This window comes from Bos mutus, chromosome 2 (assembly GCF_027580195.1).
Source record: "Bos mutus isolate GX-2022 chromosome 2, NWIPB_WYAK_1.1, whole genome shotgun sequence".
Classification (NCBI taxonomy): Eukaryota; Metazoa; Chordata; class Mammalia; order Artiodactyla; family Bovidae; genus Bos; species Bos mutus.
In genome coordinates this window covers 128,765,267-128,792,320 of record NC_091618.1, presented here as the reverse complement: position 1 = coordinate 128,792,320, position 27,054 = coordinate 128,765,267, and the positions used below count along the sequence as shown (strand labels likewise).

Sequence of the window (27,054 nt, the reverse complement as noted above, 5' to 3'; positions counted from 1 at the left end):
AAATTAGTTTTATGACTTTGGAGATCCGGTTGCCTCATATAGAACCTAAATAATAGATTACCTATGGAAGAGGGAATGAATAATGTGAACCCACTTCATGTAATTCTGTTATAAGACATTCTAATGTGATCCTAGTGCTCATCTTCAATACTTCTATATGTTCAAAATAAATGGAAAGTGGCAAGGGAAAAATAGCATCCTTCCTGCCAGTTAAGCCAGATCCATCAACAAAAGCAGGATACCAGAAAAAAATTTATTGCTCACAACAAGAAAAGGGATATAAAGTCCTAGGTATCCCTATAAAATAAGTAAGCCCTATAAAGTATATATAACTAATTTTTATTTTAAAATTGCTTATATGATATTATATTTCTAGGGTGCTACAGGATTTCCTGGTTCTGCTGGCAGAGTTGGACCTCCAGGTCCTGCTGTAAGTCAATTCAATAATTGAAATCACTGATAGTGGAATAATTACACAGAACACATAAATACACACAAACACACACATGTACATATTATAATGATACACACACATATATTTGAGTTTTTATTTGTTCTTTTATTTAATCACTTAATGATTTGTTATCCCATGTTGACAGTTCTTGTCCCAGTAATTCATGCTGGTATGTTGTCAAGTAAATCATCTTTAATCATTGAATATTTCTTGGAGGAGCTTTTTTGCAAATCCTTTTAAGCTCCAATATTTGACTATTACTTCATTTGGGTACTGAACACTCACAGTATTGTGTGGTAATAATCATTCCTTTCAGTTAGGAAGAATCTCTGAGATTATCTGTAATAAAAATTATTTTTTCATTAAAAGATCAAGTCAGACTAAAAAAATGCATATTCATTGTTGGTGAAGAGCCTTATGGAGTTTGAAAATTCAAGTTAATTTCAAACACATTTTTTTTTTTTACAATTTCAAACCACTTTTCGTTCTTAGTTGAAGTTTAGTTGATTTATAATATTGTCAGTACACTTTTCATAATGACTCAGAGGTAGTTGTCTGCAGATAATGAAATGAACCTACAGCTGTGTATTTTATTTTTTGTTTAAATCCACTGAGTGATTAACAGGAACAATGGACATGTGAAGCATGGGGTTCTGCTTCTAAAGCAGAGATCCCCATATTAGGTATTCTAACATGGCTTCTACTTTGCCCTCTGGGTCTCTTTCCATGTTATACTAGGGAGCTCCAGGACCTGCGGGGCCCTTAGGGGAGCCCGGGAAGGAAGGACCTCCAGGTCTTCGTGGGGACCCTGGGTCTCATGGACGAGTAGGAGATCGAGGACCAGCTGGCCCTCCTGGTGGCCCAGGAGACAAAGGGGACCCAGGAGAAGATGGACAACCTGTAAGTTTGGCATCTTGGCTCTAAACTACCTCTAACTAGAAACTCCTAATAACTACTGCCACAAAAAAACTGTTTATACATTATCCCGAGCACTTTTATAATCCTTTGAGTACATTGTGCCCTATAGTTTTTTAATTTACAGTTCTCTACTCTAGGAAAAAGTATATGTACAGGTATAAAAATATAACAGTAATGGATGTGGTACTCAAAAACTAAACAAGAAAACAATTGTTTGTTAAATATCTGTACTGAATTAAGAAAAAATTTTAAAGCAATTTACTGAATATATTAATGCTTCAACATTAATATGTTTAGATAGAGCCCAACTTCTTTCCTTTGCTTAAAAATTTTTCTTGTGAGTTTGAAAGAAGGAAAACTGCCTGAATATTTACCTCTTTTATTCTGTCAATATTCACATTATCTTCAAGTTCTTTTCAACTAATTCTCAGCTTTAATAATGGTTTAATTGGTTTAATTCCAAACAGTTCTCACTTTTAAATAATGTTGGAGGCTCAGCGTGGATTACTCATTTTGACTACTCATATATAGTGTGATTTTGTAGAACAGAATCTTAATACTAACTTAATACTACTGACAATATATTACTATGAGTAATAACAATACTCATACTTAATAAACTATAAAGCTGTCATCTATTATAAAGTGTTTGCATATAGTTTTCCCTGGAGAATTTCTTATTATAGTTTGTATTCAACATTAGGGTCCAGATGGTCCCCCTGGTCCAGCTGGAACTACTGGGCAAAGAGGGATCGTCGGCATGCCGGGGCAGCGTGGGGAGAGAGGGATGCCCGGCCTTCCAGGCCCAGCAGTAAGTAGCTGCACTGGTCAATACTTCATCTGATTATGTGCAATATCATTTGTGAAGGGAGAATGTATTTTTATTTTTCTTAATAAATTTAAAATCTTTTAAAGGCACTAATACAGAGTATCTTATAAACCTTTTGACTTTAAATGTCAAATTCTTAAGTACGTTTGAAAAATATATTTATTTAACCCTGGGACTAGAAACTTAGACAAATAAGGATATGGATTTTTGGTGACTCTAAATCTTTCTTCAAAGATTAAAAATATCCGTGGAGCTAGAGAAGGGGGATAATCTCCTGGTGAGTAGGTAACCTCTTTTTAAATAAACATGCCTAATGGAAAAATCCATATTTCACAGTTCAGAGACTAAGTTTTCATAAACCATCAAAGGGAAGAAATAGTTGAGCTAAAGTAATACTGGAGGTGAAAGTGGGGTGAACTATAAAGACGGATTCTGAAAGCAATCTCCTGTTCCCTGGAGGGTGCTAAGAATTTCATATTCCCTGAAGTATGGATAAAAGTTTAACTCACTGTTAGCTTTGAAGAGATTAAATTTTACTGCTGAAAGTTTACATGCTTGAGAAAAAAAAATGATGTTTTTATATGGAATGTGGAGATAGATTTACTGTTGGGGTCTTGGAACTCGGGACATGTAGGTGGAGATATGAAACCAGTAGAGAGGGAGTGTAGAGCAGTCTTATTGTTATCAGGAGTGAGCCAAGGAACTTGGAATATTTGGTCTCCCAATAATGAGATCAAACTGTCAGGAAACAGAAATAAAGTGAGGAGACTAAGCAGAAGAGTAAGGATGAGCATATTTTAGTGACACAGATTCAAGATGGGCATCCAGATCTGAAAATAGTACTTCGGAGTAAAACCCAAAATGTACCTGAATTGGTGCAAAGGATAGTCCCATCGATACATCAGGATGGGTGTGATAAGAAGCGGGCGCATCTCTGGGAAGGTACCGCAGTAGTACTGGTGTTGCGTGATAACTGACAGTTATTACTCCAGAGGGAGACACTGGGTGCCATTTAAACTTAGCCTTTATGTGAACCGTCCCCTCAAGCTTCTTCAGAAGTGGCTGACATATTTATACTTTATTTCAGGGCACACCAGGAAAAGTAGGACCAACTGGTGCCCCAGGAGATAAAGGTCCACCTGGACCTGTTGGGCCCCCGGGCTCGAATGGCCCTGTGGGGGAACCAGGACCGGAGGTGAGTACTACAGTGAAGATCATCCTCCCCTCCTTATCTGGGTGTTATGGGGACATTTTTGAAATTTAGAAATTAATTTAGAAACTAGAAATTGTACATTTGACCTGAAGGACATTTTCTAGTGCTGTTTTTTGATGTGTTTTTCTTCCCTAGATAGTTGACTAAATGATGACATAAGGAAAAGGTAATAAGATTGGTGTCTTGCACTGGCCTTCATCTCGTCAGGAGCCAAGTATTTTAGTTGGTTTAGGTTGTTGCCAAATTGTTTTGAAGGTGAAAGGTCACAACTGTTTATCTTTTCTCTTGTTATTACTTCATTCTGTAATGGTATATTTGTCAAAATTGCCAAGTTTTATGGTGATAGGATTAATATAATTGTTAAAGCTTGTGAAGAGGGCCAAGTAAGTAGAGATCATTTTACTTAAATATCCCTATATATATAACATTTTGGATATCCAATTCCCTTAGGCTCTTTTGAGAGGAATCAGCTTGATTTGAAAAGTTACAGGTTGAAATATCCTCTGTTCAGTGCTTTAATGAGTAAATTGCCAAACATTTATTGTCACATTTTCTTAAAAGAAACAATTAATGCCTTTCAGAACAATTTTTGTTCAAATGGTAAAAATATAGTTCTGTGAAAAAAAAATCAAAATAAAATAGGAAAGGAAGACTATATATTTTAAAATGTAATTTAATGTCTAAACATAGATATTTTATTTTAAAACTTTAAGGATATTATTTGGGTAAGTAAAAGTGAGGGAAACCATTCACTGGTAATGTAAAGAAAACAAAACACAAGGAATATAATTGTTGTCTATCTATTTTGAATACTTTGATTTTTTAAAATAAAAATAAAAAAAGACGAGTTTAGACTAAGTATAGGAGGCACAGTAAAAGAAATGTCTGGGGGCTTCTCTGGTGATGGAGCTCTTTTGTCTGGTTGCAGCTCCTCTGGGTCCACCATTGAAGAGATTGATTAAGCCAATGAGTATAGATTTAGTATGTTTCACAACAAACATTGATGAGCCCAAATTTATAGCAATTCCAGGACAGTTTTAAAGTTGAACTGCTACGGTAAATAACTGCTGCTGCTGCTAAGTCGCTTCAGTCGTGTCTGACTCTGTGCGACCCCATAGACAGCAGCCCACTAGGCTCCCCCGTCCCTGGGATTCTCCAGGCAAGAACACTGGAGTGGGTTGCCATTTCCTTCTCCAATGCGTGAAAGTGAAATGTGAAAGTGAAGTCTGGGCATCCTTAATTCTTGACTAAGGAATATGAACACAGGGAAATGAAATAACATTGCACTTTAGAAGCACTGTACTGTAAGTGGAAAATAGTATCTTAAATAAAACTATTTAAAATTGGCACCAAAAGTGTAAAAATGTGTTAATAATTTTACAAGCAAATCAGAATAATAGAAATATGGCAGAAACTTTCTTCTACTGAAGTTTCCATAAATGCTAATTCGTAATGTGGAATAGAGGTGGAAAATATGCTGTAATTTTTCTGGCAATTGAAATGTGAATTTTTTTTATTACTCAGTTAATTCATTTTTCAAATATGATTCTTTATAGGGTCCAGCTGGTAATGATGGTACTCCAGGACGGGATGGTGCTGTTGGAGAACGTGTAAGGGCAACTGATCAAAAAATCTGAAATAGTGTGCATTTGAAATCTCTGTAATACTAAAGAGTAAAAAAACTATTCTTTCTTCTCATCTTGATTCTTTAAGTAATTAGCTATGTAATCTTGAACAAATTTTCTGAACATCAGTTTTTAAATACTTTAAATGTGATTAATATTTATACCATTGAGCTCTTATGTTTTAAATATCATGTTCAAAGCATCTCATAGGCACTCAAAGAGAGGGAAAGAAAGAGTTTTGAGGAATCCTGGGGCAAGGCCCCCCCAGCCCCCCCATCTTCTGTAAAGCCAAGGAAATGCAAATTCTCTTGGGATCTAAGTTTTTCCCAGGGTTGGTATATATTGTCCAGTGTAGTAGTCTTCAGAGGTTTTGCTGATGTACCCCCAATATACTTTTGAAAATCTCTGAACCCCTGTGCATATTTTAAGTTACCATCACATTTTATTTTAATCATAAGTTTTGATAGTTATGTTGGGTCAGTTCTTTTCCCTCACTTTTTGTCTCCTTGTAGCAAAAAATTGAAACAACAGACCAAGACAGCTTAAGCAGGCACACAGTCCACTCTTAGAGCAGACCAATCCTGTAGGAGTGGTCCTGCTCATTTTAGGGTTTCCTTTTAGTGTCTTTTGTTGCCTGTCCTAAGGAGACCCTGCAGCCTGACTGGTTCTGTCCCATGCAAAATAGGGCTTGTACCCAAGACCAATCAGGGAAGGGGGCGAGCTTGGGCATTTTTCCTTGCTGGAGGTCTTCACTCCAACCTGAAATGGTTTCCCTTTTTCATGGGCTTTGTCTTTTCTTTGTTTGTCCTCTGGATGTTTCTTCTAGTCGCCACTGTCTCTAATTGCTATCTTGGACTCCTTTTTCCTGTTCTAACTGTCTAACAGTTACAAAGGAAGTAGTTCTGGTAAATTCTAAATGTATGTATGCTTTCATCATATATATTTTTTAAAGTCTTGAAGTTGCCAATTCAGCTTATTCAATGTATTTTATTACATGTCCATTCTCTAACCTAATTGCCAAAGTTTATCCAGTTGACAAACTAATCAGCCAAATGAGACTTAACTTCTGTTAGAAAAAAAGATCTGGCTCCATTCTTCAAGTCAAATAATTATATTAATACACATTCATGTAACTATAATCTCACCTCTGACTTCTTAAAGATACAAGTAAGATTTGGAGCCAAGTAAGACTGGGAAAAATAAAGAGCAGCTTTTCTTTCCAAATACCTCTTTGTTTTATTATCAAGTGAACTGTGCATTCTGGAAAAGTCCCTTAGTTTTATGCCCAGTGGGGTTTATGCCTTGATGCATTGTGCCGTATTAAGGTTGCAGATGGTATGATATATGCTTTTATTTCGTAAAATGGGAGAGGGGTGATTATTAAAGAGGAAGTAGGAAAAGATGCTTCAAATCAATTTTCTGAAAGAACTCATATGAAGTTGTAAACCTGGAAAGTGGTTTCCTTAGAATTTTCCCTGTTTTCACACTCTGGAAAATTTTTGTTTGTGCTATACTAAAAGTACAGATACCCCGGTGGGTCTAAGTCACATGCTGAATTCTGGAGGTGACCACTTCCATATCCAGCAATCTTGACTATGGGAATAATAGGATGAGAATGAGGGGACAGATGATATTGGGGGAAAATATCTTACCCTTTTCAGTTTGGTTTATTAATATGTAAATATAAGTAGAACATTTAAGTAATATATAAATTAATAAACAGAATGTTTTAAAAGGTGTGTTTTTCCTTTCATGAATAACATAAGCATACAGAATTTTGCTGTTTTATAATAAATATTAAAAAGGTAATATCATGGTTTCCTTGTCAGGGTGATCGTGGAGACCCTGGGCCTGCAGGTCTGCCAGGCTCTCAGGGTGCCCCTGGAACTCCTGGTCCTGTTGGTGCTCCGGGAGATGCAGGACAAAGAGGAGACCCGGTAAGGAGAATCAGTTTCACACTGACAGTTTTAATCAACATACTGTATTATGAGTATGCGTATATGCATGCATGCGAAGACATGTGTGCTTAGAATTATCTTTTCTAGTCTTAAAAATTTAATTTCTAATAGGTCTTCAAAAATCTTGATGCTTTGGCTTTCATTATCTAAAAATGTGATTTATAGGAAATATAGTAAGTATGGATCATGTTAAATTTAAGCAAGTAATGTCTTATGTAATTAACTAAGGTGATCTTCATTCAGAGAAGTCCATTAATAAAATTGACTATAGAGATGTGATTGGGGTTATAGTGAGCACATTCTTATACCCAGGGAAATTAGCCTGGTTTTATTTAGTTAGCCATAAGAGTATACACTTAGATACACTTACACATATAGAAGTATTCAACTACAGACATATATTATTGAATTATAAATCTCTATAATATATCCATACTTTTTCTTATATTAATTTTGTGAAAATTTCTTCTAGGGTTCTCGAGGTCCTATAGGACCACCTGGTCGAGCTGGGAAACGTGGTTTACTTGTAAGTTCTTGGCTTTAAAAAAAAAAATATGATTTCTTACATAAAATATTCTCCCAAAGAAAAAACATAATTTTTAAGATTCATAAATGAAAATTACCAAATTCTTCAAGTCCTAGACAAAATATTAATTTAAAATAACACCCAGGTGTTTACATTTGTTTTTATAGTGTTAGTATAATTCTTCTGAATTTTACTATGAATTATTTCAATAATCAATTAAAACTTTTAGTCACAATTTTCTCCCACAATAGCAAGGGTAACAGTAGGCAAATGGGTTTGAAAGCTCTTTGTAAACTTGAAAAGTACTATTCAAGCATATTTTATTTTTAGCTAGATCATTACATAATGATATAATCTAAATATGTAAAAGAGAATCCAAACTTTCCAAACTTTGGAAAACATCTCAGGCTAGATTAAACTTCAGTTCAGTTCAGTTCAGCTCAGTTGCTCAGTCGTGTCTGACTCTTTGTGACCCCATGGATCGCAGCACGCCAGGCCTCCCTGTCCATCACCATCTCCAGGAGTTCACTCAAACTCACTGCATCAAGTCAGTGATGCCATCCAGCCATCTCATCCTCTGTCGTCCCCTTCTCCTCCTGCCCCCAATCCCTCCCAGCATTAGAGTCTTTTCCAATGAATCAACTCTTCGCATGAGGTGGCCAAAGTACTGGAGTTTCAGCTTTAGCCATCATTCCTTCCAAAGAAATCCCAAGGCTGATCTCCTTCAGAAGGGACTGGTTGGATGTCCTTGCAGTCCAAGGGACTCTCAAGAGTCTTCTCCAACACCACAGTTCAAAAGCATCAATTGTTTGGCGCTCAGCCTTCTTCACAGTCCAACTCTCACATCCATACATGACCACAGGAAAAACCATAGCCTTGACTAGACGGACCTTTGTTGACAAAGTAATGTCTCTGCTTTTGAATATGTTATCTAGGTTGGACATAACTTTCCTTCCAAGGAGTAAACGTCTTTTAATTTCATGGCTGCAGTCACCATCTGCAGTGATTTTGGAGCCCAAAAATATAAAGTCTGACACTGTTTCCACTGTTTCCCCATCTATTTCCCAGGAAGTGATGGGACCGGATGCCATGATCTTCGTTTTCTGAATGTTGAGCTTTAAGCCAACTTTTTCACTCTCCTCTTTCACTTTCATCAAGAGGCTTTTTAGTTCCACTTCACTTTCTGCCATAAGGGTGGTGTCATCTGCATATCTGAGGTTATCGATATTTCTCCCGGCAATTTTGATTCCAGCTTGTGCTTCTTCCAGCCCAGCATTTCTCATGATATACTCTGCATATAAATTAAATAAGCAGGGTGACAATATACAGCCTTGACGTACTCCTTTTCCTATTTGGAACCAGTCTGTTGTTCCGTGTCCAGTTATAACTGTTTCTTCCTGACCTGCATACAGATTTCTCAAGAGGCAGGTCAGGTGGTCTGGTATTCCCATCTCTTTAAGAATTTTCCACAGTTTATTGTGACCCACACAGTCAAAGGCTTTGGCATAGTCAATAAAGCAGAAGTAGATTAAATTTAAAATACTTCATTTTAGTCCAAATATAGGTTAAACATTTAAATAATTGAATCTTTAAGAATCATTATTATATATACTATGCTTTTAGTGATCACTTTCATTCCTTGAGAAAAAAAGATTAAAATTCCTAGATAAAAATAGATAAACATTCCTAGTAATACTATTTAGGTAAGTAAATATATTAGTTCATATAAAATAAAATGCTCAAAATTGTAGCAAATACAATTGCACAAGTAAAATTGTAAATTGTAGTTTCCACAGGCAATGCTCATGCTATGACCTTATTTCTAGGGACCGCAAGGACCTCGTGGTGACAAAGGCGATCATGGAGACAGAGGTGATCGAGGTCAGAAGGGTCACAGAGGCTTTACTGGTCTTCAGGGTCTTCCTGGACCTCCTGTAAGTTATTCCTTTAAGTATTATTTGCTCTCCACGTGAAAATGAAAAGGTATTTTGACATGAACATTTATTTGTCTATAAAATGGATGGACCTTTTGCATCTTATTTTCATTTTAAAGAAAATCTTGATGAATAAGTCATTACCTAAGTACCCAATATAATTGTTCATATGTTTGCTGTAATTTTGTAGGAAAGAAATAAACCAAAAGGTTATATGCACTATTACTCTTACAGTTGTCTTTAGTGTTGGTCAACTCATGTAGACATAGAGATTGATGAATGAAGTATATGCTGCTAAAGTCAATGACAGGACATTTTTAAAAGCTAGAGAGGTTAAATATAGGATATAAATATTTTGGCTTTTTTTTTTTTCTACTTAGGGTCCAACTGGTGAACAAGGCAGTGCTGGAATCCCTGGACCATTTGGCCCAAGAGTAAGTAACAAAGTTTAACAATAAGTTGCAGGGGTAAATACTAATGTACCTGAGGACATTTTGTTAGTGCTTGAGTATCATTTTCACGGTATTGAAGCTGGAGTTGGCTTAGGTTCTCTGAAGCTGGCAGCAAACATAAGAGACAAACCATTCAGCATTTACATTTAAGTAGACATAGCCTGAAATATATTACTTCATAGGCCCATTTAAAATCTCTTACCAAAAAAAAAAATAAATAAAATAAAATCTCTTACCTACGGTAGATACACTCATCTGTTTGTCCATTTTCTTACTCTATGTTTTTTGAAATTTCCATTTAATTATACTCTTTGAGATGATACTGTAGGATTTACCATGAAGTGGAGACAGATTTTGAAGCTGGATATACTGTTTTCATTTAAGCAATTCCAATAGTTCCTCAGAAGTAGTTGGCATAAGGCTAATTAGGAAGCAAATCATAAAATGAAACAAATATTTGAAGGTTGTAGAAATTCTACATTTAGCATTAATGCAGTCTAATAGGTCATTAATGCCACAAGATAATTACTTAGGAAAATCATTAGAAAGAATTTCTGCTATATCTAAATACAGTATAAACAAGTCATTCATAAAATTGAGAACAGTATCAAAATTACTGAGATGTGATAAAATTCTGGAGTACAGGACACAAATTTAATTTATGTCAAACACTGAAACTTTTGTGATTTTCATACTCCTACTTAATTGAATTTCTAATTAATTTACAATATGTGAAATGTGATGAAACAGCTCCTGCCAATGAAAGTAGATGAAAGAAAGTGAACGTGCAAGCTGCTCAGTCGTGTCCAACTCTTTGTGACCCCATGGACTATACAGTCCATGGAATTCTCCAGGCCAGAATACTGGAGTGGGTAGTCTTTCCCTTCTCCAGGGGATATTCCCAATCCAGGGATTGAACCCAGGTCTCCTGCACATTTCAGGCAGATTCTTTATCAGCTGAGCCACAAGGGAAGCCCTAAGAAGTAGATGACTAGTCCATTAAAAGTAGATGACTAGCCCATTAATGTTTTAACTGACACTGGTCTTTTCCCATGCATGGATGGTGGAGAATTCATGTGTGATGAAGCAGTAAATATTAGAAAGTCCATTTATTAGTCATTAGGAAAACAAATATGAGAAATCAATGTGACAGCTCCAAAAAGAAATAGTTCTTTGATCAGAAAAAGACCTTGTAGAGGTTTGCCTCCTAGGATCTAAAATACAGTCTTGGTTTCTTGCAGGGACCCCCGGGTCCAGTTGGTCCTTCAGGCAAAGAAGGAAGCCCTGGGCCACTTGGGCCCATTGGGCCTCCTGGTGTGCGGGGCAGCGTTGGAGAAGCAGGCCCTGAGGTAAAATCACAGAGATTTGTATGTGCTATTGATTCCCATATCTTGGATTCTGTCTAAGGAAGATCTGTGCAGCACGAAGGACAAAAGACTTTAGGAACTCTGAAAACGAGCCTGGAAATCACATATAGCTTGTCTGTATAATAGCTAATTCAAACATTTTAACACAGATTATTCAGAATACATAAAATTAGAGTCTAAGCTACCTAAGCCTTGACTTCAATGAGAGCAATGGAGTGATATCAATGAAAGCAAATAGTAAGTTATGCCTGTATTATCGTTAGAGTTATAAAAATGTGGCTTTGCTCTAAGTGGCAATAGAATAAATGGGAGATTTGATGAATGTATTTGTCCATGAAAATGTTGAAAAGTGAAGCCTGTGAAATTAACGTGTTATTTACTGAAAATGAAAGGATTCAAATTGAAACTTTCAATAGAATATTTCAGTAGTATTGACTTGTAAAGCTTTAAATTGCTTTAGTTAGACTTCAGTTAGGCTTCTCAGAAACCGAACTTTGGGAAACAGTCTGCTCTAAATGCCATGCATGCGTGTGTGCGTGCATGTGTGATGTGAGGTTATACATCCCTCCCTGGTGTCTCTTCCTCTTTTGCTTTATTTTCCATTTCCTATTCTGTCTCTGTCCTAATGATAATACCATTCAACCAAATATTTAGTATTACATAGAAAGGATAGCCTTACATTTCCTATGTTCAAGAGAAATATTTTCTGTTTATTTCTCTAATTTTACATGGAAAACAGCTGCAGAATTGGAATACTTCTTACTTATGTGGCTCTTGATTGACTTTATTTTGCATTTTAGTGGTCCTTGATAGCAAAAAAAAAAAAAATCTCTTCCCCTGAGTTTAGCATAAAGGAATGTATGGAATCATGAGATGACCTTAAAAAAAAAATGGATTTAATGGTTGCTTGATAGTGAGGAAATGTTTGCACTAGAACTTGATACAACTTGTCCAGGCCCATTTAATGAGTGGCAGAGCCAGTAACAGAACTCCAGCCTTCTGCCTGCCAGGTCTGTGCTCCCCAAGAGAGATGTGGACCACACACCTTTTCAGGTTGTGGAGAATTCTCTCAAGTTGCTGAGTTCTTCCTTGGGAAAATGCAGAAGGAAATTAATAGAGAGGATCTGTTTTTCTAGTCTCTGATATTTTGTGTGCTCATCTCCCTTTTGCTCCAGTAGTTCTTATTTGGCAAAATAATAATAATTATTGAAAGAGCTCTTTAGGCAAGGATAACTTCCTCCAGTTTTGTTTAGTAGAGATAATTTTGATCTACCCACTAATTAATGCACATAAATAGATTTCCTGTGGTTTCCCCTTATTTAGATATGGGGGAATTCTCTTGTGGGTGTTTATTCAAGTATTCCCTTGGTACTGACGGACAGTCTTATGGAAGTAGCACCCACAAACTCCTCTGCATCTCCTTGTTCAGCCTTTGTTCACACATCCTTTTAAAACGTTTTAGTTGTGCCTTGCCAAAATAGTTTGAAAATGAGTGTACAAATCTATACATACCTAACATTAAAATGTATTGTATCTTCAGGCGTAAACATCAAAGCAAATGTTTTGTGTTTTAATCTTTAAATAAAGATGCCAACCTCAGATGCCAACTTGCAGATATCTTGTCTGAGAAACAGTTATGCATCATTTCTCATTCTTGGAATGTTATAAGTTAGCAGAGCAGAACCATCTAGTTAAAAAAGGACTCAAGCCACAGATCTCTCAGTGCCATCAAATTGAGGTTTTGCACTGTCCCCCTTTGCAAGTCCCATCAGTGCCTTTGTGTCCAATGGAAAAGCAAAAACTAAAAACTGTTTTAAATATATTTCCGATTTTTTAAAAATTAGGGTCCTCCTGGTGAGCCTGGTCCCCCTGGCCCTCCGGGACCGCCTGGCCACCTTACAGCTGCTCTTGGGGACATCATGGGGCACTATGATGACAGCATGCCAGACCCACTTCCGGAGTTTACTGAAGATCAGGCGGCTCCTGATGACAAAAACAAAACGGACCCAGGGGTACATGCGACCCTGAAGTCACTCAGTAGTCAGATTGAAACCATGCGCAGCCCTGATGGCTCTAGAAAGCACCCTGCCCGGACTTGTGATGATTTAAAGCTTTGCCATTCTGCAAAGAAGAGCGGTGAGTAGACAGTTGGCCATTTGAGCAAAGCTCATTGTTTTTGATGTGTAATTCTCAGTGCATACCAAAATATTTTATTTACTCTCTATTTAGTGATAGACACAAGAGATAAAACGGTGGCCACTCAGAGTCTGAGGTTTGCTGATGGGAACTGTCACTGATATGAAAAAATATGGGGCGAGATAAGTACTGTAATAGAGGACATATCCTATTAATGACCCAATTTCATGGTGGTATTTTCATTTCCATCCAGAAACCTTAAAATATGGATAATTTTGTAGTGCTGTAAATGTCAAAAATACTTGCTTGAGCAAGGTTAAATATGTTTAGTTTCCTCAATAATTCTCAGTGATTTAATATGCTAACATATAGTTGGATCCTCAAGAGTAGAATAAAGTTCTATTTTTAGTTTTTAAAGAAACTTTCATACTGTGGAATTTAGAAAAATAGTACAGATGAACTTAGTTCCAGGGCAGGAATAGAGATGCAGACATAGAGAATGGATGTGTGCACACAGTTGGGGAAGAGGAGGGTGGGATGAATTAGGAGACTACATACACTCCCAGGCTGCCCTGTTGGCTCAATGGTAAAGAATTTGTCTGCAATGCAGGAGACACAAGTCCGATCCTGGGTTGGGGAGATCCCCTGGAGAAGGAAATAGCAACCTACTCCAGCATTCTTGCCTGGGAAATTCCATGGACAGAGGAGCCTGACAGGCAACAGCCCAATTCAGTTCAGTTGTCACTCAGTTGTGTCCGACTCTTTGCCACCCCACGGACTGCAGCACACCAGCCTTCCTGTCCATCACCAACTCCCGGAGTTTACTCAAACTCATGTCCATTGAGTCGGTGATGCCATCCAACCATCTCATCCCCTGTTGTTCCCTTCCCCTCCTGCCCTCAATCTTTCCCAGCATCAGGGTCTTCTCCAGTGAGTCAGTTCTTTGCATCAAGTGGCCAAAGTATTGGAGTTTCAGCTTCAGCATCAGTCCTTCCAATGACTATTCAGGACTGATCTCCTTTAGGATGGACTGGTTGGATCTCCTTGCATTCCAAGGACTCTCAAGAGTCTTCTCCAACACCACAGTTCAAAAGCATCAATGCTTCAGTGGTCAGCTACAGTCCATGGCTACAGTCCATGGAGTCACAAAAGAGTCGGACACAATTTAGTGACTAAAGACACAGCAAATACACTACTGTGCATAAAATAGATAGCTAGTGGGAACTTACTATAAAGCACAGGGAGCTCAGCTTAGTGCTCTGTGATGACCTAGGTGGGTGGCATGAGGGGAGGTGGGAGGGAGGTCCAAGAAAAAGGGAATTTACTTATGCATATGGATGATTCACCTTGTTGTACAGCAGAAACTAACACAACATTGTAAAGCAGTTATACTCCAGAGATAGTAGAATAGAGTATGCCTTATTTCCCAGATTTATTTGAATATGGAATTCTTTTCATGTAGTTTAATGTTCTACAAATCATACTTCAATAATATCTGCTGCAGAATTTTGTTATGGTTATTTTATAAAATATTTTGAAATTAAAGTCTTTTCCCCTAGTGGTAAACACTATGCCTAAAGTTTGCAAAATTCCATCATTTTGATTAATTTAATAAGACCTGGAAAAGAAAGATCCATAAGAGGGCCATGGGAATGAGCTATGAAATGCTTAAGTGTTTCAAATAACTTTGAAATGATGCTGACAGGGATAGCTAAAATTGTTATCTTTGCAGAACAGGCCATTTGATTACCAAGTCTATACTTTACATCCCGCCACCAATGTCCCTTCATTCATTTAAAATCCAGTTTTTAATGCATATTTTATATATACATACAGACATGGATTTTATACATATATTCATATTTATTATACATATATTACATATGCTATTATATAAACTATATATATTTACATATGTTTATATAAATATACATATAATATAACCTATATACATATATTTTACATATATATACAGAATATACATATACATACAGATATATACATAAAGATATATGCACAAAAATGTATTTGTTTGCATATTTATTAAGCTGTATCTCTAGCACCAAGCACTAACTTGGTGTAGCCTACTTCAAGGATCTCTTCTACATGATAAGATCAATTTTTTGCACTATTTTATATTGGAGCATAGATGATTAAGAATGTTGTGTTAGTTTCCAGTGACAACAAAGTGATTCGTTATACGTATACATGTATCTATTATTTTTCAAATTATTTTCCCATTTAAAATAGGATGCTACATAATATTGAACAGAGATCAATTTTAGGGCCATTGAGGGACTTCCCTGGCAGTCCATTGGTTAAGATCCATGCTTCTGTTGCAGGGTACATGTATTCAATTCCTGCTGGGGGAACTTAAAGATTCCGCAGCCACATGATGTGGCCTAAATAAATAAATAGGGCCAGTGAGATAATTCATAGCATTCTGATTAGAGTTTGACTCACTTAATAGTTTTGAAAAGACATTATGTTTTTAATATTCAATTATTATTTGTTCTAAAATATTGACTGTAAATTTAATGAGAATCCATCCATTTTGGCAAAGCTACTTGCTCACCATGGATTATCTTTTTGGTTTAATTTCTAATCTACAAAATGGGTGTGATGATATTTCCTTCACTTTTTTGTGTTTTGAGCCTTAGGTACATTTGGCCAGTCACCTTAGAATAGAAAGGAGAAAGGACCTGAATGCATAACGGTTACTTTTTTCTTAGCTGCAGGTATTTCCTTAACTGGGATTCACTTTATTTATTTATTTTTTTTTTTTTTTTTTTTTTTTTTTTTTTAATTTAATTTTATTTTTAAACTTTACAATATTGTATTAGTTTTGCCAAATATAAAAATGAATCTGCCACAGGTATACCTGTGTTCCCCATCCTGAACCCTCCTCCCTCCCCATACCCTCCCTCTGGGTCGTCCCAGTGCACCAGCCCCAAGCATCCAGCATCGTGCATCGAACCTGGACTGGCGACTCGTTTCATACATGATATTATACATGTTTCAATGCCATTCTCCCAAATCTCCCAACCCTCTCCCTCTCCCACAGAGTCCATAAGACTGATCTATACATCAGTGTCTCTTTTGCTGTCTCGTACACAGGGTTATTGTTACCATCTTTCTAAATTCCATATATATGTGTTAGTATACTGTATTGGTGTTTTTCTTTCTGGCTTACTTCACTCTGTATAATAGGCTCCAGTTTCATCCACCTCATTAGAAGTGATTCAAATGTATTCTTTTTAATGGCTGAGTAATACTCCATTGTGTATATGTACCACAGCTTTCTTATCCACTCATCTGCTGATGGACATCTAGGTTGCTTCCATGTCCTGGCTATTATAAACAGTGCTGAGATGAACATTGGGGTACACATGTCTCTTTCCCTTCTGGTTTCCTCAGTGTGTATGCCCAGCAGTGGGATTGCTGGATCATAAGGCAGTTCTATTTCCAGTTTTTTAAGGAATCTCCACACTGTTCTCCATAGTGGCTGTACTAGTTTGCATTCCCACCAACAGTGTAAGAGGGTTCCCTTTTCTCCACACCCTCTCCAGCATTTGTTGCTTGTAGACTTTGGGGATTCACTTTAAAAGAGTGAGTTAGTCCTTAATCAGTGAGTTAGTCCTCTGTCAATTATTTTAGAGACTCATAATCATGTTTGAGATTCTTTTTATTTAGCAAATATTTTTTATTTTGGAAAACAGGAGAGTACTGGATTGACCCTAACCAGGGATCTGCTGAAGATGCAATCAAAGTTTACTGCAACATGGAAACAGGAGAAACATGTATTTCAGCAAATCCATCCAGTGTACCACGTAAAACCTGGTGGGCCAGCAAATCTCCTGATAATAAGCCTGTTTGGTATGGTCTTGATATGAATCGAGGATCTCAGGTAATTTAATATGCTTGCTTAAAGTTGTATTCATTACTTGCCTTTATTTATTGTATTTTAGTATTGACTTAGGACTTTTGTAATTATTTTTTTGACCATGTTTATTTTATTGTGTTTATTAATAATTGGAAGTGATAGGTTCTCATTAGTTGTATTTGCAATATCATTGCATAAACATTGCTATGAATTAAATTAATATAGTTTTGAATGATAATTTTTCAATTGATGGAATGTAAAAAAGTAATTATTTTTCATATTAGCTCCTTTAATGCCTGTGACACTGCTTGTGGAGTAGAGTTGAAGGGATTTTGCCATAGCTGGAAGACAGGGATTATATTTAGCATCAGGAAACCTAGGTTACTCATACATGGATCTGTTACTATCTCTGGGACCTAGAAAGTCTCTTAACCTTTTTTTGTTTTCAGTTCTGCCATTTTAAAGTAAGAGTGATAATATTTATTTCATAGCTTCTGTGTGTACATAAAGCGTGTGTATATAAAGTATATAGTATCTGGTATTTAGTAAGTTATGGATAAATATTAGATCCTTATTATGATACTTTTGATAATTGAATCCCTTTGTAAACTTCATAGTTATTTAAACTTAACACTTTTATAATTATAATATTACCTAATATTTTTGCTTGAGTCTTATCCCCTCTGTTTCTTTCATGGTCCAGTATTTAGATTCTTAACTAGTCTTGCCACTTCCTATTGCAATATGAGTATTCTATTCCACATCTCTTTGTGGCGGCTTAACTTTGCAGTTTTCTTCTTAACTCTGCTCTGAACATTTCCTCAGAACTCATGTTCATAATAAACATGGTATGAGGACATTTTGGGTATATGCAGGATCTACCATTATTTAAAGAACAGGAAAAAATTTTAAATTTACCTACCTAATAGGAATATAATTTAGTTAACATATTATATAAAAAGATAAGTAGGAAATATCCTGTAGAAAATTATTTTTGATTATTTGTTTTTGTTAGCTAATGGAAAACTTGTAATTCATATTTCCTATAAGTATGTAACAGTTGGGTTAAAAAAAATTTTACCAATAGTTAAGTCCAAATTTTTATCATAACTGACAATAAAAGCAATCAGCTATTTTTGATACATGATTGAATATCCAAACCTATGCTTAAGTATATAACTTCTAAAAAGTAATATTCAATATTTTTTTAAAGAAATAGAGAAGCAAATTTTAAAATACTTAAACTTTCTCTGGTGAGTTATAATTATATTTGGTTTCACCACCATTTGTTGGGATAGTAAGAATGAAGTTTCTTACTTGTGAATATTCATAGAAATTTTAAGATATTTCCGCATTGTAGACAGACGCTTTACCATCTGAGCCACCAGGAAGCCTTAAGATATATATATATATATATATATATATATATATATATATATATATATATCTTATCTTGTTATGTGAAAGAATAGACGCAATACCCTTCAAAATTAATTTGTCTGAAATCAGCACACATACTCACACGCAGCACTATAAAACCCATCAGTGTTACATATATTGGGGCTCAGGGCAGGCTGCTCTAAAATTTGCTTCAGTGACACATTGATCATTTTCAGTTAAAGTCATGTAAGTAATGGTTGCTGCAAGAGGAATGCTTTGATCCTGCTCTCTGTCTCCCTGAAAGTAGGAAATAAATCTCCCATGTGAACTCTCCCTGTACTGAGGGCAGAAAGATGACCTTATCTCCACAGATAGGGAATTTAGAACCAAGACGCCTGTATAAACAAACATCCTTACTTCCTTAGTAATTTACTACGGAAGCCCAAACTAAATTCCTTACCAATTATGCACCCAAACCTAGGTTTCTTTGTTCTGTCAATTCCTCTTAAATTTATTGTTTCTTTGGCTCCTACTTGGGTCCCATTTCTGTGAGACCTCTGACCTCTGTGTCCCAAGTTAAAGTTGTTTCTTTTTCTCTGGCTAATCTGTCTTGTGTCAATTAGTCCAATCACAAGAACTCAGGAGGGGTAGACATGTATTACAAAGACTCTTTTTGTTTTTCTAGTTTGTTTATGGAGACCACCAGTCACCTAATGCAGCCATTACTCAGATGACCTTCTTGCGCCTTTTATCGAAAGAAGCCTCCCAGAACATCACCTACATCTGTAAAAACAGTGTAGGATACATGGATGATCAAGCTAAGAACTTGAAGAAAGCTGTGGTTCTCAAAGGGTCAAATGACTTAGAAATCAAAGCAGAGGGAAACGTTAGATTCAGATACATAGTTCTTCATGATTCTTGCTCTGTAAGTACTTTTGATCCATATTGATCTGGTTGAAGAAAAAAAAAAATTACTTTGTTAAAAATACTGCCATGGCACTAGAGGTGGGGGAAAATTTACCCTGTGTATAAACACGACAGCAATTAGTTGTTCCTTAGGATAAACCTGAATGTGTGTTGGTATGTGAAACACGCTAGAGGCTTTAAGAAAAACATAAAGGACTGCATCCTTGCAGCTCTTTTGCAAACTCACTTTAGTTCTGCAAATTACTTAGTTTACTTAATCTCAATTCTATGCTTAAAATTCCTGGATTCTAAAATATATAATCCATCTGAGATACCTTAGGTCTTTCTGATACCTTAGGTCATACTGATTGGTATGTCTTTCCTCTTGCATATCTATATATATAAAAAAGAAAATATTTAATGACATATTTTGGTTTCAATCATGAAAACCAAAAATGCTTTCATAATTTATGAAACAAATTATGAAATTTAGTGTTGTTAGTGACCATTTGGGAAGCTGCAAAAGAATAAAGGGCTTTTTCCCAATTTAAAGAATGAGAGAAATGCCTGCCAGCTATGACAGTATCTCATTTGATGTTGGCAGTGCTCTTACTGCCAAATAGTGCTCTAAAAATCATTGCTTTTACATTATAAAAATTGGTTTAGAAGTTGCTGTCTAACATTTTTGTACTAATTTGGGTATGCTATTAACCCACTGCACCATTTAATTCCAGAAACGAAATGGAAACGTGGGCAAGACCATCTTTGAATATAGAACGCAGAATGTGGCACGCTTGCCCATCATAGATCTTGCCCCTGTGGATGTTGGCAGTACAGACCAAGAATTTGGCGTTGAAATTGGGCCAGTTTGTTTTGTGTAAAGCAAGCCGAGATACATCGACAATGAGCACCACCCCTACCATCAGTGACCACCACCATTCACGAGACTTTGACTGTTTGAAGCTGATCCTGAGACTCTTGAAGTAATGGCTGATTCTGCATCAGCACTGTATATATGGTCTTAAGTGCCTGGCCTCCTTATCCTTCAGAATATTTATTTTACTTACAATCCTCAAGTTTTAATTGATTTAAAGTATTTTTCAATACAACAGTTTAGGTTTAAGATGACCAATGACAATGACCACCTTTTTAAAAAAGTAAACTGATTGAATAAATAAATCTCCGTTTTCTTCATTTCAATGTAATGACAAAGTTGCTAAGTATTTATGAGAAAACTTTTCTTCCTGGCAGATAGCTTAAAGAGTGGGGTATATAAAATCACAAAATGTTTATTTCACATGGCTGCAATTGGAAAAATACAATTTTGTGACCTCTCATTTGCAGATGATCAATTAAAAATGAAATCAAAATGTTTATCCTTGTGATTGAAACTGAATGCTTGTCTTGATATTGTATAACTAACACACAGACTCTTTAAAGAGAACCATGAAAAAATATCAATTTCTCATTGTCTTAAATGGAATGTTAAAGTAGTATATATTCAATAGGATTTCTGACCAAAAAAAAAAGATCTTAAATTTTTGTAAAATGTGGTAAATCTAGACTTCGTTTGCATTCAAATTTAAAGCTACCTTTCCCTATATTGACTCAATCTATCAATATAGATAGAAATTAAATGAGTATACCATTGAATATATTTGCACTTTCTTGTTTAATAATGCAAAATAATTCCCATACAACTTTAGAAACAAATATTCGGGACCCTTAGTTGAGAGTCTTCCACATATACAATCTCATCTTCCTAAAGCCTATAATGAAGAAAAAGATTTAGAAACTCAGAGTTGTGGAGCTGACTCTAATCAAACGTGATGGTTGGAATTAGAACATTTGGTTTTTGAACTCTCTTAGGAAAAATGACCCAACATTTTTTAGCATGAGCTACCTCATCTCTAGAAGCTGGGATGGACTTACTCTACTTGTTTATATTTTAGGTACTAAAAGGTGCTATGCGTCTGTGATTATTCCAAGACTGGAGATAGGCAGGGCTAAAATGTATTGTTATTATTATCCTTTAATGATGGTGCTAAAATTCCTTCTATAAATTTCTTTAAAAATAAAGATGGTTTCATCAATACCATTTGTGAAAACGTAACTGTTAGATTTCCCGTTTCTGAAAGAAGGGGCATTGCTCCACTGCCTGTTCACTGCTCATCTGTCATACTGTATCAGACTGTTGTGTAATACTTGCATGTTTCTTAGACTAGAACATGTAGGTCCCCTGATGTCTCAAGGATTTTTTTCCCTTTAATTCTCTGTTGGCTCCATTTTTTATTTTTTTCTTTAAAAATAAACAACTGGGACCATCCCAAAGGACAAGCCATGCACACAACTTTAGTCATGTATCTCTGCAAAGCATTGAATTAAATGCACGCTTTTGTCATGTCAATGGTTTTCGTTTTGTGGAATTCCTTTGAACATATTAGATCCATTTCATTTTCAGTCGTGAAAAGTTAGGTGCTGTGGTATTCTTTGTTTGCTGTTTGTTTAAAAGATAAAACAACAAATGCCTTTCATCACGTAGATACTGGCTTATAATGAAAATCATTCTGCAACATCACTCACAAAGGCAGCGTGACACTAATTTCACCATCGATGCCCTTAAAAATCTCAGGGTGGTTCCTATTGATAACAAGAGAAAAGCAGCTGATTTTTCATAGTTGAATAAATTGTGATAATATATGTCTCAGTGTGTCACATATGAATTTAGCCTAAATGTTTTCAGAATTTTTTCTTCAACATTTATTTCACAGTATTGTTTCTCTCCAAATTGGTTATTATTTGAGCTCCACATCTTGAATATGAATATTTGAACATGTATATACCTAAATATTTGTGAGTTTTGTTTGTATTAAAATTTCCTCCAAGTTGAACCTATTCAAGTTTGTACAAGTTCAGCTAGAAAAACCAGAAACATGTAATGATTCTCTTAAGTCAAAGCACTAAATAATTGCCAGCTATAGACATATCACTTCTTATTTGGAGCTCAGGAATGTTATAAATAAAAGCTGTCCCAGACCATTCTGGGAGCCTTCAAATTCCTTGCCTGAGTTCCAGATATATAGGTCCCATTAGATAAGTGTACTGCTTTTCTTCATGTCTAACAGTCACCTCCAAGTCTACATCACCAAAAGTAAAATAATCTGCCTCTGGGGAAGATGTGACATTAATTTATTATTACTTTATTAAAAAATGAAAATTTGCCAATTAACTGAAATGAAGAAAAAGGAGAAAAACAGCAAAGAAAACACAAACAAGGCCAAAAAAGTCCCAAAGTCATATAACACAAAATTTGGCAAATTATAGTCAGTTTCAATGTAACTTGGACTTCCCTGGTAGCTCAGTTGGTAAAGAATCTGCCTGCAATGCAGGAGATTCCAGCTCAATTCCTGGTTCAGGAAGATCCACTGAAGAAGGGATACGCTACCCACTCTAGTATCCTTGGGCTTCCTTGTGGTTCAGCTGGTTAAGAATCTACCTGCAATGCTGGAGACCTGGGTACATCCCTGGGTTGGGAAGATCCCCTGGAGATGGGAAAGACTACCCACTCTAGTATTTGGGCCTGGGGAATTCCATGGACTGTATAGTCCATGGGGTCGCACAGAGACACAACTGAGCAACTTTCACTCACTCACTCAATGTAACTTATTCTAAATTTTAAACAGACTGAAATGAATTATACAGAACATCTTTTTTTCAAGTGAAAGTTGTCATACAGCAGAAAGCAAGGGCAAAAAAAAAAAAAAAAATCTGGGAAGAAACAAAATCGATGATTGGAAGCACCTCATTTAGAGTTTCTATCCCACCATGAAAAAAGAACATATCAAGATAATTCTTTTCTTTGAAATTATGAAAATTTCAGGAGAGACTAAGTTCAGTTCATTTCAGTCAGTCGTGTCCGACTCTTTGCGACCCCATGGACAGTAGCACGCCAGGCTTCCCTGTCCATCACCAACTCCCGGAGCTTGCTCAAATTCATGTCCAACAAGTCGGATACCATCCATTCGTCTTAGGAGAGACTAAGAATAATCTGTTAAAAACTGATTTAGGGGTTGAGATCCAACAGTGGCAAACTAATGCAATAATTCTGCAAAGACAGCTAAAACCTGTGGAATGTGGGACATGCCAGTATATATATATATATATATATATATATATTTTAAATCAGACCAGCTGGCTTACCCAAGAGCAGCTTTTCTTCCCAGTCTCTTTTATCAATGCATCATTTTACTCCATGTTTCAGTGTCAGCATTCCCCAGGGATCTGCCCTTTTCTCTTTACTCTTACAGGCAATACTCTCATCACTGGCCCCTATTCATATCATATCTATCTAATGCTAGTAGCTCTAATGTATATATACAACCTAAATCTTTCCTGAGAGTTCAAGAAATGCCTGTGTAAATGTTTAACTTACCATCTTCATTTGGATTTCAGAAGTACTTGTAGCAAGTGCCTGCATGAGTGCTCAGTCACTCAGTCGTGTCCAATTCTGTGACCCTATGGACTACAGCCCTCCAAGCTTCTCTGTCCATGGAATTTTCCAGGCAAGAATACTGGAGCGGGTTGCCATTTCCTACTCCAGGGGATCTTCCTGACCCAGGGATTGAACCCTCATCTCCTGCATTGACAGAGGGACTCTACCACTGTGCTACCTGAGAAGCTTATGATGAGTTTATGTAGCTCATTGTGTTTAAAAATTACGATAGTTATATCTCAAAGCTGATTTATGTTCTATGTTTGCTATCTCTGGCAAGAGCCTCATCATTCATTGCCTTAGACAGGCCAGAAACCCGGTGGTCATTCCTGTCATCCCTCGCTCCCTTACTATGCCAGAATCCTTATTGCTAATATTTTGAATTTTGCTTCCTAAATGCTCCTTATTACCCATACCCTTTGCTCCATCTCCACTGTCACTGTCCTAGTCCACAGTATCATTACTTCTCAACTGGGTTCCTTCAATAGCTTCCTGAAAGATTTTCAGGCATTCTTGCCTTCCTCTGATCCATTCTTCCCAGGAAAGCCAGAGTGATCAAGCTGCAGTATAAACCTGAATACATCACCTCACCCTCACCCACCAACCAACACAACACAGACACAGACAGACACAGACACACACACACCCTTTAAAAGCTTCAGTGGTATCTTATAGGATTAAGACAAAATTACTAACAGTCTATGAGGGCTCTGACATGATCTGACTTCTTACCTTTTTCTCAAGCTTCATTTTGTTATTCTCTGCTCGACACACAATGTCTTTCTGTCCCTTTCCTAAACCACGCTCCCCACCCTGTTAAAGGCCATTTGCATTTCTTTTGCCTGGTTTACCAGTACTCATCTTTCAGGGCTCTGTTCAGTGTTGCATCCTCATGAACTCCTGGACTCCTCACCCTTTATTACCTCCCAGATTAGATAACATCTCCCATTAAGAATTTTCTTGGCACCTTGTATTCTTTTCCTTATAGCACAAATCATGATGCTTTCTATAATTATATGACTATTTGATTAATGTCAGTCTTCTCTATTAATTAAAGGGCAGGGGGCTGTTTACAAGGATCCAACGTGTTACTTAGTATTTGTGTTTGTTCAAAATACATTCATTGGATGAATGATGAGAAAATAAATACTGTATAACTGGAAATGTATATTTAGAGAATATTAACGCTTGATTTATGTATTACTATGGTATTATGATTACTGTTTCTATTTGTATTACTGAATAGAAAACATATCAGAAGAAATGATTCTATCCACAAAAGCAATAAGATATTTAAAATAAGGTAAAATGGGAATAATTGCTCCTTTTTCTCACATAGAGAAACTTGGTATTTGAAAAATGCAGTTTTTCCTAAATCAAAGCAAAAATTAAGTACAATCTTACTCAAAATCCCTGTAAGATCCTAAAAGCATGAAACATGACAAAACCATTTTGAAGCTCATTGGAATAAAAATATTTATTTTTTTTAAAAATAAATAGTGATAAGGAATAAGGAAAGGAAGTGATAAGGAAGAGTAATAAGGAATCCACCCCAAACAGAAATGGTGACTAAAACAACTCATTGTTCCTATTAGATATGAAAAAAAAATAAAAAATAAAAAGTTACCGATCATGATGAAAGAAAAGTATTTAGACATGAATCTATAGAACAATTTAATATATACTTATATTGTTATTGTTCAGTCACTAAGTTGTGTCTAATTCTATGTGACCCCATGGATTGAACCATACCAGGCTCCTCTGTCCTTCACTATTAATTCAATAAATGGTGTTACAGTTACTTGATAGACATTTTACATTTTAAAGAATGGTTTCCTCCCTTAGTCCTTAAACCAAGACATATCCCCAGTGGACTGAATATTTCCATTTTTAGAAAAATCTCTAAATGTAGTATTTGCATAAGATATTTTCAGTAGTTTGATAATCTTGGAAATTTTAAAATATTGAACAATAAGATTCCAAAATTTAAAATCTACATTTTAAATCTTACTATAAAACTCTCAATAAGTGTGCTTAAGAGCTTGTTCAAATGGGGAAATTTTTTGTAATAACTATGACAGAAAAGACTTCATATACTTTACTTGCAAAAACACCCTTTAAAAATCAGTACAAAAAACAAAATTATATATAGCTAATTCAGAAAGCCATAATAGAAAGGCCAATAAACATGTGGAAAATATGTAATGTCATTAGAAATAAAAAATGCAATCAAAACAGTAAGATATTAAATTCTATCAGAATTTAACAAGTACTAAAATATCTGATTTTGCTAGGTGTAAAAGAAGATGCAGGAAAACACATACACTTCTGTCTGTTTTTCTCACTGGACATGGAAAGTATAGTTAAAGTCATTTTATCAAAGTGGTTTACTTAGAGTTCCTGTACACGTGAGTACATATTGCCACCAGAAGTGATCTGGGGGTAGGAGAAAGAACAGGACACAATGGGATATCTTCCAGGACCATGAATTTTAATGGATGATGAACGGATTAAAATATCATTTGTAAAAGTTGCAGACACAAATATAAAATAGAACAGAACTTAAAATTCACATAACACAATCAATTTCACAATGGTGGCCAATTAATTTACATATGTGCTCAGTCACTCAGTTGTGTTCCCCTCTTTATGACCCCCTGGACCGTAGCTGGCCAGGCTCCTGTGTCCACTGGATTTCCCAGGCAAGAATACTGGAGTGGGTTGCCATTTCCTTCTCCAGGGAATCTTCCTGACCCAGAGACTGAACCTGTGTGTCTCTTGCATTGCAGGCAAATTCTTACCACTGAACCACCAGGGAAGCCCAATTAATTCACACTACTGCCTAAGAATCTGCTGTGAGTGCACGTTTTGCTTGTGTAGTTAATGTAAGAACGTTGGTACCTATTTTTTGTTTGGAATGTAGTATCCAGTTGATGCTATAGGAAGACATTCTATGCTTTGGTGTTACCATTTTATAATTT

General features: G+C 36.0%; 1 protein-coding gene across 2 annotated transcripts in view; it reads left to right on the top strand.

Annotated features, from left to right (window-relative positions):
• COL5A2 (collagen type V alpha 2 chain) overlaps positions 1-21,689 on the top strand; it is a 159,982-nt gene extending 138,293 nt beyond the window's left edge. For both annotated transcript variants that reach the window (XM_070359432.1, XM_070359423.1), the window contains 14 exons: positions 377-430; positions 1,193-1,354; positions 2,076-2,183; positions 3,289-3,396; positions 4,971-5,024; positions 6,869-6,976; positions 7,470-7,523; positions 9,350-9,457; positions 9,838-9,891; positions 11,151-11,258; positions 13,121-13,412; positions 17,132-17,319; positions 19,361-19,600; positions 20,316-21,689. In XM_070359432.1, the coding sequence (XP_070215533.1) occupies positions 377-430; positions 1,193-1,354; positions 2,076-2,183; positions 3,289-3,396; positions 4,971-5,024; positions 6,869-6,976; positions 7,470-7,523; positions 9,350-9,457; positions 9,838-9,891; positions 11,151-11,258; positions 13,121-13,412; positions 17,132-17,319; positions 19,361-19,600; positions 20,316-20,462 (1,785 nt within the window). In that variant the 3' untranslated portion in view covers positions 20,463-21,689. The remainder of the gene's footprint in view (positions 1-376; positions 431-1,192; positions 1,355-2,075; positions 2,184-3,288; positions 3,397-4,970; positions 5,025-6,868; positions 6,977-7,469; positions 7,524-9,349; positions 9,458-9,837; positions 9,892-11,150; positions 11,259-13,120; positions 13,413-17,131; positions 17,320-19,360; positions 19,601-20,315) is intronic.
• Positions 21,690-27,054: the final 5,365 nt, after the last annotated feature.